The 22,979-nt window shown below is 37.3% G+C and overlaps 1 protein-coding gene across 1 annotated transcript in view; it reads right to left on the bottom strand.

Moving 5' to 3' along the window:
• The window catches only part of CASR (calcium sensing receptor), a 28,435-nt gene extending 5,985 nt beyond the window's left edge, over window positions 1–22,450 (bottom strand). Inside the window, exons 1-3 of the mRNA XM_015814050.1 lie at window positions 22,266–22,450; window positions 18,587–18,893; window positions 14,996–15,871 (exon numbers count right to left, since the gene is read on the bottom strand). Of these exons, the coding sequence (XP_015669536.1) occupies window positions 14,996–15,871; window positions 18,587–18,893; window positions 22,266–22,450 (1,368 nt within the window). The remainder of the gene's footprint in view (window positions 1–14,995; window positions 15,872–18,586; window positions 18,894–22,265) is intronic.
• Window positions 22,451–22,979: the final 529 nt, after the last annotated feature.

The raw sequence follows: 22,979 nt of genomic DNA on the forward strand, positions 1-22,979 counted from the left end.
TTACGTTTAGACAGTATTTCAGTTCGCATTTTCTCATATGTGAGAACAGAGCAAAGACCACATTTCAAAACCAAAGGGCATACGATACGCATCAAGGGATATGTAGAACTGCTGCAATATATTTACTTTTTATTGCTTCTAAAGCTGTTTCTTCCCTATATATACAAAACTGTATGCCATAGAACAGAAAGCTCAGCATTTTGGCTTTCAATAATTTAATGGTGCATATATAAAATTATTGCCTCTGCAACTGACAAATCAATTTATTGCATTAATAGTTTTAGAAGTTTCAGCAGTGGTATCTTTTGTTACTTTGATGTTGTCAATTATTGGATGATGACTCAAAGACATTTAGAATCTTTAACCCGCTCAATGCAGGTATTGTTTATCTTCTAGTTATGATGTATTCATCAGTGTACCTCTTGGTAAGTAGAATTACTTAAATCTGGGATAATATCTATTTTTTATTGCTGCAATAAACTCCTAGTTTTGCAGACAATGCCTTAAGCCATCCTGTGTCAAAAGATAAAATAACTGCATAATCAGCATATAGCAGGATGGATATAGGTTTCTTTGCCAACAACAGAGGGTAAAGCTTGTTTTTTAAAAAAGCTTGAGTAATGGAATTAATACAGAAAAAAGCAGAACAAGTGTGTGATCTTGTTTAACTTCTTTCTGAATTGATCAGACAAGCCTATTGTGGTGGAACACTAACCTGCATGAAGGTATTTTCATGTAATATAATAATTAAAATAAAAAGTGATTTATGGTCCAGGATGCTAATTTTGCTTACAGCCTTTCTCTAGGTAAAATACCATCTTTAAGTCAACAAAAGAGCCATATAGAGTATCTGGTCAGAATGAACAAATTTACCTAATTTATACCATTCTCATATGGCTACCTCAATAGGTAGCTTAGAATAACACCTATTTTGAAGATGTCACATTGGATGCTGATTGATTTCTTGGCCAATTCAAGCATTTGTTCATCACTTTTAAAGCTCTTTATGGTGTAAAACTGGAGGACAACATCCAACACCAAGTCAGAATTGAGGTATTTATGGCCCCAACCTTGCTGGCATTTACAAGCACCCTATATAGATATTCCATAATTCACTCAGTGCTTAGCTTATTACTTTTATTGGCACTTACAATGATTCGATTTTGGTTTATTTATTATAATGTCATTGTAGAGTTGTTATTGTTTATGTTGTTGTACCCTATTCAGATTCTGCTAGGATTTAGGTAAATATAAATAATGTTAAATAAATGAATAGGTTAATAGGTAAGTGGCTAATTGATCTGAAATTAACAGCTTATCTCCTTTCTTAAAAATTGGGATAGTTATTGATTAACACCACTCCCTCAGAGTAGGAAATGAGAAGTTGATAGTGATAAAAGGCCACCAATCAGAAATCAAGTCACCTTACCTCTACAGCTTTGCCATTTTTCACTCATGCTATGAATTTAGGTATCTTGGAAGTGAGAAATAAGTAATCATCAGGTAATTCAAATGAACTCAGCTGAGTAACAGCTTCACTAAATACAAAGTGCTCTGCTTAGACCTCAGGTATCAAATTTGCCTCCTTGCGCCAGAGGCATCCTTAGGAGAAGAGTGAACCACAAGAACCATTACTAAAATTCAAAAGAGCTTTAATCTTGTGCAGCTTGTACTAACATCCTCCAATTAGTCATTTGCATCTCCCTTTCTTTTCTTTTCAACAAAGACTTCAATTGTTTTTTCAAAGCCAATCTCCATGGATCAATCTCCTTTATTATTTCTAAGCTCCCTTCATTTAATTTGGCATTAGCTCCAACTCAAGCTTGAAAACCAAACTATGTCTCAGAGTTAAACTTGTATTTGGAATTTTGACTATTATTTTAGCCCTTTAACATCATCCTAGATTTCTAGGGAAAGGATTAGTGCTTGGTACAAGTCTGTTGCATTTTAGAGATTAAAAAACTAGAGACAAACCCTCTCAAACTCATTAGACATTTTATTAGAGTGCTCCTATCCAAGGAGGTTTTACTGGGCAGTTATTCTCTGGCCTGCAAATCAAACTATTACTGGGTAATTTTTCTGAAAGAAGAATAGAGATTGGTCAATATCAGGATAAAAATCAGTCTTAAATTCAGTTCTGTTTAACAGGCTTGAGAATATCAACATACAATTGATAATACTGACATCACTACCCCCTTAATTTCGGTTTCCCTTTGATCAATGCATTTAGAATAAAGCATTCAAATTTGGTAGTCATTTGGATCAAGCTCCAAGGCCCATAATTAGTTCCACCCGGCTTCAAATAAGATAATGTGAAGGTTATTTTATCGGGGATAAAAGGTTTCCTGGCTAAGCCCAATCCAGAACTAAATCATAAACAAGGATTATTTCAGCATTTGGCTGCTTTAGTAGGAAATTCAGGAGATTCCATCATTGTAATGATGTATATGAATGCTAAATGCTCAACATCCATTCAGAAAAAAACTGTCCCAAAGGGATTTGTATATAAGTGCACTTTAGCTTGCATGGCTCATTCCTGCTATTAATTGTTGCTTCTCCCTCGCCCGCCAAAAAGAAATGGAATTTTCTATCTTGAAAGTGTGGTATTATTGAAAGAGATGACAGGGAAAACTTACTAGAGATATTCATTTTGTGGACAGAGATAAAAAGGAAGATGAAATTAAGTAAGTATATTTTTTATGATCACCTGATTCATTCTAAAATCTCAGATTAATTTATTGCAAAATGGAGATGGGAGGAGGTGAAGGATCACCATTGTTTTTCCAATGACTTAACAGCTTTTGTTTGGCAAAAGTATTTGTGTCAGCCTTTGTTTAATAAAATTCGCAAAATGGCTCCGGGTGGTAATAAAAGCATTTTACAAAGCTGTATAAGATTATCAGAGCAATTGAACCAGGAAAAAATGCTAAGAAATATCATTGGATTAAAGCCAGCTGGGAGAGGCTGCTTTAGTGAAAGGGTTTCTATGTGATGCAGTGTGATCACTAATGTGCACATGGGAACTCCCAAATTTGCTGATTTGTTTCTTATTTTTGAATTCTTTTTTTTCTTCAGAAACTAGCTTGCTCTCAAGTAAGATGGCCTCTAGCTTGCTCTCAAGTAAGATATCTCTAGTTTTAGCATCATCTCTGCTTCCAAGAATATTTTGGGGTAATACACAGCAACTTGGAGGTCTACAGAGAATTGTGAGGATCAATGTAACCAATTACAGTTCTGGTTGAATGGATTATTTCAGACTGACCACGCCTACCACACTGCCTTCCAAAATTTTCCAGGAACCCACTGGCCCTCCAAAAGATTGTTAATAAATGTAAAGCTGGTCAAGGATCCTTGGAAGGACAGTTCGGTGTCCATATGACATCTCAGAAGAAAAGCCCATTCTTTGCCTCACCTCAAATAGCAGGGGGACTTTTTACTTAAAGCAAGAAGGCTTTTCTTTAGATACCTGGCTGAACAACTCCCAAGCTATTTAGGACTTCAAAAAGTCCTAAACATTTGAATTATATTGAGAAACATTATCTGTGCACGGCATCATTTGGGACTGGTGCTGTTAGTTCCATTTAGTTGGTCTCAGCTAGAAACAGCACAGCTACACTTCAGATTAATTGAAGATGCCCAGTGATAGCTATACATGTAACACTTCACAGCAGAGTAATCTGGATACAACAAACTCATTACAGGATTGTAAGAAAAAGAGCACTACAGTTTATGGTGCTTTACCAGGAAATTTGCTTTAAAACTTGAATGTCATTAAACTGATTTCATTTGGAGTTTGACTCCAGAGAAAAATTAAGGTAAATACTTACATTGTGATAAAATTATATACTGTATGATCCAAAGCCTGTGACTCTTAAAATTAGAAATCCTTTATCAAACAATAATTGCAACATTCCCTTGCACTACTGTATAATTTTTATTCTTATTTAACTTTCAGTACAACAGCAGGAATGGAACTGAAGAGCAGACAGAAGCAAAAAGGGAGAGTGTAGTTATTCTGCTATTTATGGCCTATGGAAGAACAAAAGATGCAGAATCTGCCAATGCCATTGACCCCTGGCTTAACTAATGACTGGTCTTGAACATGTCTTCCACATTTTATCTTCTACCTACTCTGAAAATATTGAACTGATTTACCTGCTGTGTTGTTTCAAATATTTCCATGTGATCTGAATAATAGCTAAGAAAGCAATATGATCCAAGCTGTCTCAGTTTTACATACTAGAATTTTAAATGAGTATCTTTCAGGACAAACCAGTTGAGCCTGTTTTTCATGAAGACCCAAGCCTGAATGAAAGGAATATTGGGACTTCTACAAGGTCCCGGCCTCATCTTCTGCTTGTACAAATACATGTCAAAGTTATATTACTTGTAATAAAAAAATAATAATTCCATTTCAGTAACTCTGGCCTTAAATGTTTTGTATAAAAAACAAATAATAAAACAAGAATCAGATATGGAAAAGTGAGGTTGCCTTAGTTCTTGCAAAGTATCATTATGGTCATACTCTTTTGAATGAAATTATTATCTAGGAATATGTTGATCTCTCTCTCTCTCTCTCTCTCTCTCTCTCTAGGGCTATATTATATTATTATGATTGGTTGCATTATTAATACTTATGATTCATCATACAATCAGCCAGATGTTTAAACTGGATTTGGCATTTTTATCTATCTATCTATCTATCTATCTATCTATCTATCTATCTATCTATCTATCTATCTATCTATCTATCTATCTATTTATCTATCTATCTATCTATCTATCTATCTAGTCCTTACTAAGGACCTGGGATAGGCAAAGTTATTGTTTTAGATTTCATATTACAGTATTGGCATCTTTTAATGCTTGTGCTAGATATTACTTTGAACAAGCTTCAATGCAGGCAACTTTATTCTATTATTTTTGTTCTAGATGCTCAGTTATTCTTTGTTTCAATTATTCTTTAGCTAGAGGGCTTTTTTTTCCTGAAGAGAAGACCGAGAAAAGGTTGCCTTCCTGGTTTGTGAATGAAAATGAATCAATATGTAAGCTGGCTTTCTCTACTATGAACTCCCCCTGGCTTGCCTCTTCAGCTGAGCTACTTCTGGGTAAGGCTTCAGTTTCTTTGTCCTGGGTAAATCTTTGCAGTTCTTTCAATTCTGCTGCTGTGAATACTTCATTTTGCATTATAAATTGATGTTGATCTGCTAGCCTATTATAAATGCCAGAATTTTGTTTGTAGAGGACTAGAAAGGGAAGATGTCCTTTGTAGTACATCTCCTTCTATTTCCTTGTGTTAAGACAAGAAGATTTTGGAGGCAAGAAACTGATGGCAGTTATGCCATGGAGTTGAAATAGGCATTTTGTTCCTCAGCCAAGATGAGGGCTGAAGGAGGACCGCACTCTTTCATGCCAAAAAAGATGAAACAAATGTAGCCTGGGTGTAGGTCCTTAGGATGAAATGTAATCCGAGATTCTATTTGTTTGTTCATTTTCTTTTAAGTTTATTCTGTATTAGTAATACAGATTAAGTATAATTTTTAAAGGGTCGAGCAGTGTTCAGAAGTAGGAAACACCATTGCTGACAGTATTGCCTCTCCAGAGACAGAGAGTATGTATGTTCTAGTATCAGAAGTGGAACTAGATGAATCAGTTGGGAAGTCACAAGATTAGATGCCCCCTTCTGCCTAAGCATCACTGCAATCAGCTAGCCTCCACAACGTGTTTTAAAAACAAGCCCATATGTCATATAAGTAATCTAATATACTCATTTAACTGGCCCTGGTAACCTCTGCTCAGACTTCTCTGATATGAACTGGGCTTCTCTTAAATGTTCTGAAACGGATTCCTGGGTACTTAATGTTTCTATCTTTAGTTACCAACATACAGGACAGGCTCTTAACACAAAACAGTTTGGGCTAATCATTGACAATCTGTAACCTATAAAAAGCTGCAAAAGTCACAGCAATAAGGTCAGAGAAGAGTTGTTATTTTTTTTTTAAAAAAAAGTTTAAAAATACATTATAAACAAAGAGGATGATTGTTAAGAGGATTATTGTTATTATGTATGAAATTGCTCCAAAGAATGATGGGTGTGCTTGGTTATGTGTCCTGATATAATCCTGATCCATGAGACCCCCAGTTTTTTTCTCAACAACAGCTTCCTCAAATGCAGCATTTTTTATTCTTCTACGTAGAAATAGGAGAGAACATGATGCAGTCGGGGAGGGAGTTATATGACTTTTGTGAATGATGGACAGGAGTCATTCCTTTAAGAAAGGCACCTTAGCTGATATACCTTGCTCCAAACTTCATAGCAACTCCTAAAAAATAAATTTTCTTGTAGTCTTGCAAAATGTCTTCCCTTAATCTGCATACTTCTCTCCTACTTCTATTTATTTGTCATGTTAAAAAGCAATCTGACTTTTAGATACATTAATCTCTTTTTGGAGTGATGAACATTTGCATTATAATAGGAAAAATGCTGGGGATACAATTTTGGCCTTGTCCCTCATTTCTAGCCTTCCCTTGTTGACTGGGATAATCCGAAAAGTAGCTGTAATTCAAGAATACGGTGCCTACACTCAAGTTCAATGTCAGTTACAAATAGCTGAAATACTTCTTCAGATTTTCTCCACTGAAACAGGAAGGCTGAGGCTGAAGATGACTGTAGTAAGCCAGGACCTGTGACACACACTCCTTCCATAGATGTGTATTTTAAGCTGCTGTAGCTTATTTGACTGAAGTCCTATGCACACTTACTTAAGATTGATCACCATTATCTCAGTGGCAATCAGAATCATAGGTCTGGGAAAGACCTTGGAAGTGTTCTAGTGCAATCCCCTGCCCAAGGCAGGAATTCTTATACCATCCCAGACAAATGGTTGTCCAATCTTTCTTGAAAACCTCCAGCAATGGAGCATCCACAACTCCAGGAAGCAAGCTGTTCCACTGGTTAATGGTTCTCACTGTCAAGAAATTTCTCCTTATTTCTAGATTGGATCTTACTCTGATGAGTTTCCACCCATTGCTTCCTGTCCTAAACTCTGGTGCTCTGGAGAATAAATCAATGTCCTCTTCCCTGTGACAGCCCTTTAAGTATTGGAAGACAACTATCATATTACCCATAAGCCTTCTATTTGTAAAGCTAAACATATTTAATTCCCTTAGCTGTTTATTGTACGATTTAGCTTCAAGTCTCCTAATCATCTTTATTGCTCTTCTTTGCACTCTTTCTAGGGTACCAGCTGGTTTTTTTTATATCATGGTGACCAGAACTGACTAGAACCAATTACTCACTTCTGTGTAAATATGTAGGAGACTAGGCTCCGACTGACATTAACCACCTATTAGGCCAAATAATATACAGTACAATCTAACCTTTTGGTGCAGTTTAATTGACTGAGAGCCTTTCTACTCTTACACCAAAGCATGATGGTACAAAGTCATTTGACAACATATTTTCTTTGCAGTGTCCCCATGATGTTGTCATCTTCTTGTTCCCAACCCATGAGACTGGTTTAAGTAATCTGTAGATGTATTAGTGTTTAAAGTATCCCTCTGGTCTTTTATCTTGCCAAGTTTTATCTTGGATTGATTTTATTGTAATTTTTTTTGTTCGATTATTGTGAACTATCCAGAGTCATTGAAAGTCAGGCAGCATACAAGTTTAACAAATGATGATAATGATGATTTAGCATTTCTCCTCTTAATTTATCACAACTGAAAATGTAAAAAAATGTTAAGCTATTGTGGGAGTAAATTCTCACACTGATAGAGAGGCGAACAGCCATTGGGTAAATCATATCAAAGTACTGGTTGACTTGCCTTCTCCCCACTAACTACACTGAAGGGTGGGAGAAAGAAAAATAAGAATTGCTTTGAATTAGTTGTAAATAAAGCTCACTTCTGAAAGCCAGAGTATTTGTCAGAATTCTTGTGGTGTTGTCCTAATAAATCTTACTAAACAGGTCTTGGATTTGATGTTTGTTTGTTTGTTTGTTTGTTTTGCAGTCCTGATTGCTCCTTCATAGTTCGGACACCTTGAAGGAAATGAAGTGAATGACAGTGACTGGGAACAAAGGCAATAGAGACAAGGTATAGATTGGCAGTGAGGACAGTCAATTTCATGCCAGTCTAACTTTCTGCTGAGTATTTAGGTGGTGAAAAGTTCAGCTCAGCAGTGGGGAAAATCCTTGAGCTTTAAGCAAGTTACTGCAGTATTTTCTGAGTTTCAATCCCACATTGGCAACATAATACTACAGGACTGTTGTGATCCTTACCCAGATAATTTGAAAGTTTAAAAGATTATTCAAATATTCTAGTTATGAAAAACATTTCAGGACAAAAGGCCTTCCAGATCTGAACTGGGAAATACTTCTTCCTGATCAAATTAGGATCAAATCAAATTTGGTCTGAGAAAGCACTTAGCATCATTCATAAATGTTTTTAATAATTGAGAGAATTGGATTTATCCCCCTCAACTATTCCATAAAGTTTAGTCAGGGCTTTGATGGAAAATTTCTGACTGGGTTATTCTAGTCTGAAAACAAAAATTACCAACTCTTTCCCTCACACTTGACACAAACATTTTAAAAGACATTTCTTCTTTCTGAATTTATTTTCCTGCAGCATTGTTAATGTTATATATTGTAGCAATGCCTACTTTTCCTAGTATAATTGGATCAGATTCTGAATCAAATAATCTAAATCCATTTATTTATGTATTTATTATTTATTGGTTTCTGTCTTGGCATTTGTGTTTATAGAAGCAACAAACAGTGCAAGCCATCTATAGTACTGTAATTATAAGTGAAGTAGGACATCACACTGCCATTACAGCTTTATCGCCAGATTCTTAGTTGTGCAATTTCATAGGGGCTCAGTGAAAAATGGCCTAAAATTCTTTTTTAAAAAAAAGTGATACTGACTTTCCTACCTGAAAGCCCCTGATATTCTGCCAGAGGTCAAAGAAGAAAGTGAGGAAAATGTCATAAAACAGGTTTGGCACCTTGCCACCAACAGGACTTATGAAGTGGCTAGATTGCAGCAGGTGTGTCTTGACAACACAGAGAAATTACAATATTGCCTCCTCTCCAACCTCATAAAAACAGCACTCAAAAAGCAAAACATGAAAGAAAACAGTTCAAAAGTCCTACTGCAGACTGGCCTTCTTTCTTAACCCAACCTAACTTGCTAGGTTACTGTGAGGACCAAGGGGGAAATAAGGGTGGGGAAGGGAAGGATACCCATTGTTTTCCCTTGAGTTCTAGGCAGGAAATCCAATTAAAAAGGTAGTAAACATAAATGTAATAAAGATTTAAGACAGAGACCTTTCTAACTCTAGGCAATTTAATATTTAATATTCTTTCTGTTTCTTTTCAAAACATATATACAGTATTATTCTCAATGCAAACAAATCAAATCACATTCTCTCGGTCTTTTTCTTTCCCATCTAAAGCTCAGTTCATCTGTTCTGCTGGGGGGAATCCTGGCAAAACATGAAATAATGGCTAGGGTTTTTCATAAATATGCCCAGTATGGAAACTTTGTTTGAAATGATACTAAGGTGTTTTCTCCTGAGGCAGCCCATTAGCCTGAATTCCTTTCTGAATGTGGGGCCTTCTCCTGAACATTAAAGTCCTGGCCCCATCTGTTTCAACCTAAAACTGAAAACAATATTGATACTGAATTCTTCTGTCACCTGATAAAGCACATCCATTAATTTGTGGAAAGGCAAATGTTAGAACATGCAGCATGGCCGTGTCTTACTGAAATTAATATGTTGAAAGAAAGGAACATTACCGTGCAGTGCAGGAGTTTCTCATTAGATGAACCCAGTGACAGAGTTCAACTACCAGCAGAGGTGGACTGCCTCTTTATGAGATAGTTCATGGATGACTTGCAAAGTGACTTACTTTATTCCTCTTAATTTAAACAACAGTGCAAAATAGCCCGCTTACACAAGACGGCCCTTTTTCCCGGCCCATCATCAATCTCCTCCACACATGCAATACACTGCTAAGTTCTCATCCCAAACACAAAGCCTTGTATGGGCCAGAACCTGGTATGACTGCTTCCTTACAAGCTACCCATCCACTGATTGGTTTTTTTTTTAATAATAAAAAGTGGGCTGAACATTGCATAAAAAAATAAACAATAGTTGCAGCCAGTCCTTCAATATAAAATATTTCCAAGCTGTCATACAGCATAAGACAAGAAGAACAATAAGCAGCATTAAAAATGAAGGGGTATTAAATTGCCACTTTAAGTCAAGAGGCAAGGAAAAAGAAAATAGAAATGATGATGTAATGGACCGTGATCCTATTAGGAGAAAAAGAAAATACGTTTTAGGATAAGAAGAACTCAGAAAGAAAAGCAGGAAGAATTAGCTAATAAATGAAGCCTGCCATAAAAGAAAACAGATTAAGGGGTGTAAGCTATTTGTATATGTTTCTTATCTGAATAAATAAATAAATCATTGTTCTTGAATAAATGTGCTCCATAAAAACATTTCTGAAGTTTAAAAAGTATATATGGGTCCCATTTTCCTGCCCACTGGGCACTCAGGCAGCTCCATGGGGCAGTCAAGATGGCAGACAAGCCTCTTCAAAATGAGAATTCTATACTTGAAGGAACTGTCTGCCTTAAGAGACATTTGTCTCTTCTAAAGCCAATCTTGGTATATATACAAATAGATACTTGGAGTTACCATTTTTCCAAAAACCCAGAACCTAACAGGCAAGGAGCCAGAGGAGTTTTTTTAAAGCACTATGAACTGATCCCAGTTAGTGGTCTATCATTTCTGTTTTAAATTATTGCTAGTTTCTAAGCAGCCTTAAAAGACAGCAGCATATGCAGTAGATAGAAGTAATCTGATCTGGGAATTATTTCACTATGGATAAGTTTAACCAGGTTCTTCTTTGAAAGGAGGGGTTCACAACAAGCACACCAGTCTCACCTGGTGAACCATGTTGTTGATACTTGAGATCCTAGTGACCAAGGGGGATCTTTGCTTACATCTAGACTGCAGACTGATCCTTTTTAGCATTCATCTGCAACAGACTGCTGATATGTCTTTCCTGGACAGGCAAATCATCTAGCAATATATCAATTATTTTTAGGACTGAGTTTCAATTTACTGGTCCTCATTCATTTATAACATCAGATTAATGATTTTCTGAATGAGATGTAATTGCCTGGATTTGATTGATGACCTTTCCTAGAACAGAATGGTGCAACCTAGTTGAAGAAGCAAAAAATGATGTGAGTGATGTCTTGCTTGTGCTCCTTCTGTGGTGGCTATTTATTTACATTTTAACAAAATGGGAATGCCTTCATTGATGTGGTATGTATGTATTTTTTCAAGATAGGTGTGCACCAGCAGTTCATCATCTGTGAAATGGATACTATTTCACAGATGGCTACTTTGAATTATTCCTTCTGTGAACTTGTTTAGAAAAGCAGTTTTCTATTTTGAGCTGAGATACCCATTTCTGCCTTATATTTGGCATATTAGGCAAGTCATTTTTCTGTTAACTTCTCCATTGAACTTTTTTGTTTGGGAACTAGTCATGTCATTATGATAGTCATTATAACCAGGCAAATGTTCTTGTTACTGTAGGAGAATATACATATTATGAAAATTCCCAAAATTTCCCCAATATGTTGGAGTCTAAATCCGTGCTATCTATGTCAAGTGCTTAAAAATATGTAGATTGATATAAAATCTATCTGCTTTCCATTTTGTAAGGAATATTTCCAGTCCAATAGATATAAGTCAGTACACCCAGGTGCTGTCAGCTTCCTCCATAGTAATTCATCCAGACTCACCTCAGTAGGGATCCTGAAGCCCAGATTTAGAAAAAGCCAAGCCTTTAAAGTTTCATAGCAACATATCAGGCACAAGAACAACACAATGGATTGCTCAGAATAGTTTCTTTATTGCTGCTCCCCCATAATCAGGAATCTTGTCAGATTAAAGCATCCTCTGAAAAATTATCAGATAAATCCCAAGGTGGTTTAGGGAGGATGCCTTCTGGGCCTCTTTCTACAAACCAAGGACTCCAAGGCTGATCTGCCTCCTTAGGAAAAAGCCCCCCCTTCCTGCATTTCAGTGGTTGATTCAACCATACAACCTATTCCACTGTGCCTAGAAAGCAACTCACAACCAACACAGGTGTTAAAACAGCTTTCATGTGATCTTAGTATTTTACATTATTAAGCTGGTTCTTGTATTTTGCATCAGTTGGAATTTATTATGCTGGAATGTAGTCTGGAATCCCAAGATGGAAGGGTTGCTTCCCAGAGAACAAAGAGGGAGCAGAGCTTGGAAGGTCTGGTAGGCAGGAAAAAGAGGGCAAAGATGGGTCCTTCCTAGAAGTTCATAGAGTACATATATAGTTTAGGCAGACAGTTGTTTTAGTGTGGCAAGATTGTTTCTGTAGGTGACGAATAAAGAAACTACTCAGAAATAACTCCCTGTATCATTCTTGGTTTTTGAGGCCTGATATACGGACAATTTAAGGATAGCTTCATGAAAAGCATGTGGTAATAATTACATTGGAATGAAGCTGAAACCCTTGTCACAACAACACAAATGTATAACACACTACAACTTTACCCGGAAACCCACCGACACCTGAGGATAAAGAAGCACTCCCAGACACTCTGCATCTGTTCATTCAGGAGCAATGTAATATATTCCAGAATGGCAGACCTCCAGTCTTTGAGTCCAAATTCCTATTGATTAACAACATTGCATTTTGCCTGGTCTAATTTTAGCAATCTAGCCATTTTTATTTTTTGAAAGATGTGGTTTTAATTTTTTATTTAACTTTAAACATATCAATTTTTCATATATATATTTTCTATTTTTAAATTGTTATAAACCAGTTTTCTGTTTTTATTAAGGAATGCAGTGCATTCAATAATAAAACGAATGCATGAATTTAGGGTACTGACTTTTTTCTTAGACATTGGCAGCAAAGAGCAGTAAAGCGCTTAGGTATAATTTGGGTATTGTAGCATTCTCCAGTCTAAAGCTCCTAACAGATTTTATGCAAGTATTAAATAGTATAGGAAACAAAATTGACTCATTTGGCTCTAGTAACAGATGGATTACTCTGTTCATACACTTTCCCATCACTGTAAACTGTTACTCTTCCTCTCTGCCGTGTGTACCAGTCAGCCTTCCTTCAAATGGTCCTTGCCCTCAGATTCTTCCTTCTGCTATATCAGCTTCTCATCATCTTGCTCAATGCTCATGTGCATGGACCACACCCAGACATTTCCCCCAAATAAACTGGAAAAGCAGCTTATCCTACTCCTTAGTCTACAATCCATCATGCTAATAAGGTTTTCTGCTTCAGGGAACACCCATCTTAGATTTTAATATTCTCCTACTACATTCATATTTCATGTCCATTAGTAGTCAAAGGATCTTCTGAAAGAGCACAGAACATGGAAGAAACAGGTATAGCTCTGTTCTGTCTGGCCTTAGTTGCATGGAACAGCTCCTAATTCTTCATTGGACTCCTACGGTTTGCATAAAAGGCAGTAATAACTGCATTGACCAATGAACACAAGAAAAAAATCCAAATACCACATCAGTGTAATACGTTCATTACACCCCTTCAAATATCACAAAGTTCACCAAACTGGACTTAGTTCAATACAGGCTTCAAGAGCAACCATTTTTCTCTTCTTTTGTTTTATTAATATGCTTCCAGAGCAATACTGACATTAATTACACATACAATCAATCTGGAATTGAGACTGATAGCCAACTATCGTGAGAATCAGTGGCATAACACATGCCAGTGATAGGAGTTAATGGATGACATGGCTTGTAATGTGGGGATGAATCTCAGTATGTTTTATGCTTCTAGGCTCACTAAATGTAGTGTGTGGAATTATATAGGCATTTGAAGAAACAAGGTTCTTAGTCCAACTGTGGAGGTGTGTTAGTTGATGTGTGTACATGAGCTTGTTGGCTAATGCTAAGGTTACTGAGCAGATTGTGGGTGTTGTCTTGATTACAAATGCAGATTGACTATTGAGAATTTAGATTTAAGAGCTGCATTGGGAAATATTACCTCTTTTTCTTTGCTTTCCAGCTCCCTCACCTGATCCTCTCTTTAAATCTTTTCATCCTGGCCTGGAACTTTTTTGGTGTCTGGATAAAAAGAACTGTTTTAAGCCCTGCTCTCAACCAAATGAAGAGAATAGGGTTGACCCACTTGATTATCAACAGTTTGCCTTTCATGTTGAAAGCCCGAATTACTCAAGGTGATTATTCAAGAACCAAAATCACAACAAAAAATGTCATCAAATGCACCCAAGCTGCTAAACTGATTATTTTCAGAGAATGAAATTCCACCCAAACACAAACAAGTTGAAACCATAACCATAGTTTAACACTGTTTATGACTAAGAAACTCTGTATAGAACAGGGGTGGCAAACTGCCGGTCCATGGGCCCAATGCGTCATGGTGAAAACGTGCCCACCCCATTGCCGACAATGGAAAAAAAGTCACGATACGTCGCGACACGTCACGTAACGTTGCAAGTTTGACACCCCTGGTATAGAAGCTATCATTGCTCTCAAATAATGATTTTTGGAATACTTAGCAGCTTCATGTAGCTGATTTGAAGATGAGAAAAGTAATTTTCTGGAATTTATTATTAACTCATCAGGTTATAAAAAGCACAAAGAGCATTTGAATCTGTCCCATTGCCCTCATGATTGTTAAACAGACGGGGGCATTTAAATAAGGAAAAGAACATAAGAAGATTGGGTACTCCCCAAATGCAAGGGAAATTAATCTGATTGGGTATCTTTCACATTGTATTTAATTTAAATTTAGAAGAGGGCTACTGTGCATGTTAATACATATAGCAGCGCAAATCTGTCAATTAGGTGAGAATCTGCTACAGTTTTGCAAATTATATCAGACACTATGTAGTAGAATAATTATAGTAAAAGAAATCTTACCTGCCATGCCTCAACTTTCTTGATATCTGCACATGACCCATTGGCAAATAGCCCTTTCCCAGGAGTGCAAGTGTATATATCCTGCAAAGCATGAGCAATGGAATATACTGCCAAGTATACATTATAAGATATCCGCAGGTGGGTATAATCCATGTATGGTGTTTCCACACTAGTGATGTTCTCCTGTCCTGTACATGGGGGACGGAATGAAGCTGTACCATTTCCAGCTCTAGTGCCTTCTTCAGGGCCTTTGTGGAAAAAACCTGGGAAATTTTTGTTTCCTTCTGGTAAGTAGCAATTAAACGTTTCCTCCCAAAACTCTTTGATAAATCCATTATTAGCAGACTTCTTAGGGTTTACCTTCTGCAGAAAGTTACGAAAGCCAGGAATCTGTCCCGCCTTAAGAGCGAATCCAATGGTGCCCCCCATGACATGAAAGAATTGTGGCATAGCTATCAACGATGAGCTGGCCCAGGCTTCACTTGCCAGCCAAATCCTGCCAGTGATGTTCCGTGTGACAATCTCTTTGATCAATGGTTCTAGGTCAGGTGCACTGGAAAACACAACGATCACCTTGGCAGTGGAATTCTGGATGACTTTCACCACCTGTTGGATCTGATCCTTAGGCAAGTACTGGGCAATGAGCTCACTGAAGTCAATGCAGATGTTTCTCTCCTCTGTTTCTTCCCTGAACTTTTCAATACCTGGCCGGCCATAATTGTCATCTGCTGCAATGGTACCCACCCAATTCCATCGGAAGTACTCTACAATGTCAGCCATAGCAGTGGCCTGGTGCTCATCATTAGGTATCGTGCGCAGGAAAGATTTGTACTCGTTCCTGTTGCTCAAGAGCCGACTGGATGAAGCATAACTAACCTGGAAAAGGAAAAAGGGGAATAAATTCTAATTCAGCACTTTTAAGTAAAAACTATTCTGAAACATTTCACACAGACTGTGACTCCATGAACATATCCCTAATTAAAGAAGGAAAAATGTATCTGCAGGGCAGTTTACAGGTGAATAAGAAGTTGCTCACAGGTGCAGTGGTACACATGGGCAGCATGTTGCCAATTTCTGCCTTAGAAAGATCACCTTAAACCAGACATTGTCAAACTCGCAACGTCACGTGACATCACGAGACGTATCGGGACAGTTTTGCCATTGCCTGCAATGGGGTGGGCGTGGCTTCCGGATGATGCATCCGGCCCATGGGCCGGCAGTTTGACACTCCTGCCTTAAACAAAAAGTTCAAGACTCTTTAATAAGTGAACTAACAAGCCAAAAAGAGATGTTGACTGGAATATCCATTCTATAACCATAACATTTTAAAACCTAGTTGCGATTATGTGTCTTTATCAATCGACCCACTGGATTAATGACAGCCAAATGTTACTCTTGAGGAAAGACACTCCATAATTTGAGAAAGATAAAGTGTTCTCTTATCACCCTGAAAAATGACCTTCAAATGGGAGAAGTGTTCCCTCAATCAGACGGTAAACCATTTATGCTTTTTTTAATGGTAAATTTGTAATTTATGGTATGATATTTTTCATTTCAGAGCAGACCTTCGAGTGGGCTCTAATCAAACTGTGTCTCATTTATCCCAGAATTTTTCTTCTACCAGTTAAGTTGCTACACCATCCCACTTCATCATCTCCATTATATCAGGGGGTCGGCTTGGATCAGTGAAAGAGAAAGTAGTATTTAGAAATGATGGCCAGACAATTTCTATATTCCTCAGCCCATCCAGAACTTTGAGAATATCCCCAATATACAGTATAAGAAAATTTCCAATCACATCTAGAAGCAACCACTGTGAATTTTCAAATCTGTTTTATTTATTTTAGGAATTTGGCAGATTCAGATAGATTAATAATGGGTATACTACTTGGGAGTGCAGAAGACTTAAGAAATGGCCTTGAAGGAACATGAGGAAGAACTGCTACCAAGGTAATGGTCAGATCAAGAGGACTTGAGTGTGGGCCAAGAAAACAGTTTGAAGAAATGTCTGGGACAGACCCCTTCCTAGTTCACATAAGGATCTAATGAGGGATGGGGAAAGCACATTCAGACTGGCAAGATTCGTTTACTATAGCTTCTACAATAAAAGTGGTTCTGACTCATACTTGGTATTTTACTCTGGTCTTCCCTTTTGGACTGACAGGGAGATATGGCTTTTTCAAAGACTCATTTGGCCTAAGATTGTCCTGCAAAGTCCTTTATACAGTCAAGTCCTTTATACAGTCAATACGTGATGGGACTTGATAGTATCAAGATACAAAAAGGTATATTGACATCACTGACACGGAGCAAATATGTAGAGGGAGAGTGGAAAATCTTTTCAAAGAACTAGAGAAATTGGGCTAAATCTGAATTTCTGAAAAAAAAAATCTGAAATTCAGAGTTAAATAATCACCTGCTTAGGGGGAAAAAATGAAAGATGTGAAAAAAAATATTCTAGATTATTTATTTGAATTTATTGGATGGGACAATTACTATCACAATAGATTGTTCTTTGAGTTCAGGCATTTTTCCTCCAGAGATGGGATACTTCACATAGTTATATCAGATAATGGTCTTTGATTTTCAGGTCATGCATTTAAAATCTGAGCAGCATCCAAACTAGTTTAGTCACAATCAGTAAACAGAATAACAGAGTTGGAAAGAACTTGGAGATCTTCTAGTCCAATTCATTGCTCAAGCAGGAGAGCCTGTAATATTACAGACAAGTGTCTGTCAAGTCTCTTCTTAAAAGCTTCCAGTGATGGAGCACCCACAACTTCTGAAGGCAAGCCGTTCCACTGGTTGATTGTTTTCACTGTCAGGAAATTTCTCCTTAGTTCTAGGTTGCTTCTCTCCTTGATTAGCTTCCATCCATTACTTCTTTTCTTGCCTTCTGGTGCTTTGGAAAGTAGGTTGACTCTCTCTTCTTTGTGGCAGCCCCTCAAATATTGGAACACTGCTATCATGTCATCTCTAGTCCTTCTTTTCACTAGATTAGACATAACTAATTCCTAATCAAATAATCAATACTTAATACCCAATCAAACTAGCTTGTTAAAAAGGCCAAAACAGCAGCCACAACAATAAATATTTAAAAGATATTAAAGAAAACCAATGGCCAGATGGAATCATATGTCATCATGGCTGTTACATGCTGAATCAGAGTTCAATAGGAAGCTGCAAAATTAATTGCTATGGCTGATGGAAATACACAATGTGCATTATACTATTTAATATGGGCATAAGAAAATAAAGAGGTTATAGAGAAATTATCCTATGATTATAATGGGTTGTAGAGCTGCCTCTTTGAATCTAGGGGCTACTTAGACATATGGGCACAGACTGCTGGGATGATTTGTTGAATACTGTAGGTACTCATAATTGGAAAAGAGATATTTATTCTTTTAAAAAGGGGGAGATGTGGAAATGTTATACTAGCTCTTTAAGATTTTATATTATATGTTGTGAGATTGACTGAAGAGATGATGAAACGTGACATAGCAACAGTAGAAACATTTTGTAATTAACAAGCTCACCTACTCAAGACCATCTTATTTCTAACAATGGACAGTGACAACATATGCTCACCTGAGGTATATAAAAGAGACCCAGAAGATTGGCAACTGCAGTGGAAATCCCAGAGCCTGTTGCTCCCACCACTGCAATTGTTGAGGGAATATGATCTGAGCAATTGCAAAACTCATCCAGATTCAGAGAGTCAATCTTGTTTTGGGCTACAAAACTCAGTGTGGCTTCCAGAGCTTTAGACACTGTGTTGCAGGTGTCAAAACTGCTGTATCCAAGAGTCATATTGGGAAGAAGAGTTGGGCTGTTATTAATCTCTTCAATGGCAAAGATCATTGCCTGTAACCAGCGAAAACCCCGGAAATTATACCTACAAAAAAGGAAGAGAAATCAAAATAAGCACAATGTTTCATATAGAGTCAGAGGAGAGAAACGGGAAAATATGCTGTTTCTAAATAAATGGAAGAGCAGTTCCAAAGAGAAATGTAACTACATATTTCAAAATAATTAACCCAAAATAGGGCCGGTTCACATAGGCATCCATTACAAATCACAGTGACAATTGTTATGATATTGTGCAAATGATGCAATTTACATCAGTTGCATTATGTCAATAAAATGATATAAATTACAGAGTGCATGTCATATGTGCGATGAGGTAATAATGCACCAAACATAATTTGAACCCTTGGTCCTCCCATGGACAACCATGGAGCTGTACCACATAGATTACAAAACAAAGCCCTGCTGGATCAGAACAATGGGCATTTTGGACAGTGGCAGGTGCTCTCTCTCTCTCTCTCTTTCCCTCTTCCTGGATTTCTCAGCAACCACTGACACAATTTAACAGCATATCCTTATTAACTAAAAGGTAAATGATCGCATTCCACAGTCTAGAATGTTGTGCCAAGAAACTGTTCTTATTCATATTCAGAATTGTCCTATGAATTTTTTCCCCAGAAATAAGTATTTAATATTTATATGACATCCCACTTTCTGGGCAATCCATGAGGTATCGTATGAGATATTATTGGAATATTAAGGGCAATTTTGTCTAAAATTCTGTGTCGCCCAATGACCAGCCAAATGACGTAGGAAGCTCATAAGCATAATAAAAGAATTTCATCCAGGGTTGCCCACAGAATTGACATTATATGGCAACCTGCCTGTAATTTAGGAGGTAATATATGACCATCAAAATTAGTAACTTTAACATACATTTATCTAATTTTCTTTTTAAAACTTCTAAGCAAAAAATTTGACTGTTTTTAAAGTATTCCCTTGAGGCAAAGAAGTCCTTGCGGATTTTACTCCGCTAGTCATCGCCGACTATAGGAGGCAGCGCTCATCTCCGTTTTAAGGTCATTGAACCAGTGATCATTTGGCCAGCATGATGTCACGGAGCACTGTTACCTTCCCACCAAAGTGGTACCTATTTATCTACTCACATTTGTATGCTTTCGAACTGCTAGGTTAGCAGGGGCTGGGTCGAGGATGGGAACTCATCCTGTCACGTGATGCTTGGGTCTCAAACCTAGGCTGCCAGCTTTCCAGCTGACAAGCTCAGTGTCTTAACCACTGAACCACCCCTCCCTTGAGGCATGGTGACCAAAAATATATGCTGTCTTCCACTATATATTTATTTTAGGGAATTACAGTTAGGCTTGAATTCAGTCTCCAAAAGGTGCTTATAGAAGCATGATCATAGTAACTGTCTGTAGCTTTTCCTAGGACTGTGTGACTGCTATGAAGCATTGGAAAACTAAAGCAAGATCACTGCAGATCCTTGATTACAATATTAGTAGTTTTATTTTCAATCTTTAGGATTCCTAGCATGGAATTCATAATTTTAAATAAGCAACACATTGGGTTGACATTTTTATTATATCAGCATATTTACACACTGTAACACTGACAACTTTTTTTTAGGTGATTTCTATTTATAACATCTTCTAGTATCACCTAACTATTATGCCAAATTTAAGAGCTTAAGCAAACACGCTATTTTATTTCAACCGCAGCTAAGTAATGTTATAAGATTTTGCAAATCACTAGTGCAGAAAGTATCTTAGTCACTGACAGCTTGGACTTCATTAGCCCACACGTAGAGATTAGGGTTTTAATCCAATTTATACAACTTTGCATTTGTTTACACTGAACTGCATTTCCTATTACAAAATTCATTCCTTTAGTCTGGAAATGCCATTAAGGTGCTCTTTACAATCCTTTTTTATTTTTATAAACCTGAATAACCTATTATCATTACCTCTGGTTGCAGGATAGATTGCTGTACAATTTAGTGTGGGGGTTTTTGTAATAATATTTGGAGGCTTTCCAATACTTAAATGTTTCTAGACAGTGTATAAATTAAAGCATATTAACCAAACACAAAACATTAAAAAAACCTAAGAAAATAGCACAAGTTCTTTTGTCTATGAAAATGAAGTCTTCACACAGCACCTATAAGGCCATAATGGAAGTGTCAGGTGAACATCTCTGGAGAGGCTTTCCACAAACAAGATGCCACTCATGAAAAAATCCTTTCTTTGCTGATTGGCTCCCTTTCCTCATTTGGTAGAGAAGAGAAGAGCCACAAGTGAGGCCATCATGATGATCTAGAGAAGCAAATGTGGAGGGATCTTTTAGGTAACTTAGTCAAGATTTAGAGTTACAGACTAATTAAGGGGGGGGAATGGAAGCCCAGAAGCAGACTGTCAGGCATGAAGATCATTAATTGTTCTAGTGATGGTAAGGAATCTGTAAATAATCCCAAATCGTACACCTGATTCTCCAAGGGCAGTGCAGCATTCTCCTCAGCAATGAGAGATTCAGTTCTACTTGTTCCTCCAGCCATGCTGAGATTACACCGTTTTACCCCGTGTAAAACAGATTATTAAAAATAAATGAGAGGGTCTTTGTTGTGATCCAGTCTGGTATTCAACATCAACCAAAGGCAAAGTGATAAAGAAACCAGGAATGGTTTGAAAGAACCAAAACAGAAACAAGTGCATGGGGTCAGATGCCTCTTCTTTTCAACCTACTTCATAACTACTCCTGCCTACAATCAAAGCAACAGAAGTGCATTCTGGGTTAAGAATGAAGAATATAACCACTCAGTGGTGGGATTCAAATATGTGAACTACCGGTTCTGTGTGTGGATGCCGCTTCTGGAAGTCCATTCTGGGCCTGGGCAACAAAACATTAGCTATCGGTTCTGCCAAATAGGTGCGAACCAGCTGAAACCACTATTAAGAAGCTTTGCTCGCTATTCCAATGGTTAGAGATGCAAGGTTCAAATTACACATGAAGCAGGCTTCCTACCAGCCACCCCCAAAACACAGAATGCCCTCCAATGAGAGGTTTCACGTAGCTGCTTTGTAAGGGTAACCAAACCCCATTGGAGATTCCTTTGTGCTGAATTAAATATTTTATATCAAATGTAATTATATTTTATCTCGTAAGCCACATACTGTTTTGAAAATCTGCATATATAGTCAAATTCAGTAAATAAAAGCCAGATCTGACTGAACTTCGAAAGGGATCAATCAAATACTTCAGAAAAGCCCCTATACAAGGTGTGGGAGATATAATAAGACTTCAGTTCCTTCTCTAAAAGCCTGGAAGTGGCTTTTTTTTTTTTGAACCAAAGAACTATTACCTAGTAGAAATCACAAAACTTTTAAGGTCTCTGTCATGTGAGTCTGGAGGATGAGGGAGTTTGGGGGATTTGATGTGGACTTACCTTATGCATTCTACTGATTCTGGCCTAGATTTCAGATCCTGGTGTTTAGCAGCCACTCCAAAATGAATGGGAAACAATCCTCCAAGAATAATGTCTCCTTTCTTCTGTGCCCTTTGATTTGGTCCATAGGCAGAACTACTCCAAGTAAATGCAAAGAGGATCAAACAGAAACTATAAAAAGTCATCGTTCCTCCTTTATATAAAAGGAATTACGTTGCAAATTTCAGATCAGGTACCTGAGAAGCAACATAAGCCTAATACAATTTGACATATTTTTTCTGTTTGAAACACCGTACACTATGGCTGTGATGGGCAGGCTTGAAGTCCAATAAACCACAGGACAATAATGATAGCTCTGATGTCTCTTCAGTGGACTTCTCCATTGCAATTTATCTAATCCAGCAATTCCTTGCTTCTTCAGTATCACTAGCAGATCATGTAGAAGTCATCTTCAAGAGTTCCTAAAACAATATTGAAATGCAAAAAATTCATGTATACAAAGAAGTGTAGAACTATCCATAGAATCAATCCCTCCCAAATACCAGCTGCTCCAGGAATACAAAAGGCACATGTAGCTTGAAATTTTACATGGTGTCTCCTTTCTTGCTTTGTTAGTAAAACGTCAAAATTGCTGTAATAAAGTTCATGGCATATATTTGCAGAAATACATCTGAAGACACCTTCAAATCATGAAGTCACAAATCGCATCCTTGT

This window comes from Protobothrops mucrosquamatus, unplaced genomic scaffold (assembly GCF_001527695.2).
Source record: "Protobothrops mucrosquamatus isolate PMUCROS unplaced genomic scaffold, P.Mucros_1.0 scaffold212, whole genome shotgun sequence".
NCBI classification, from domain to species: Eukaryota; Metazoa; Chordata; class Lepidosauria; order Squamata; family Viperidae; genus Protobothrops; species Protobothrops mucrosquamatus.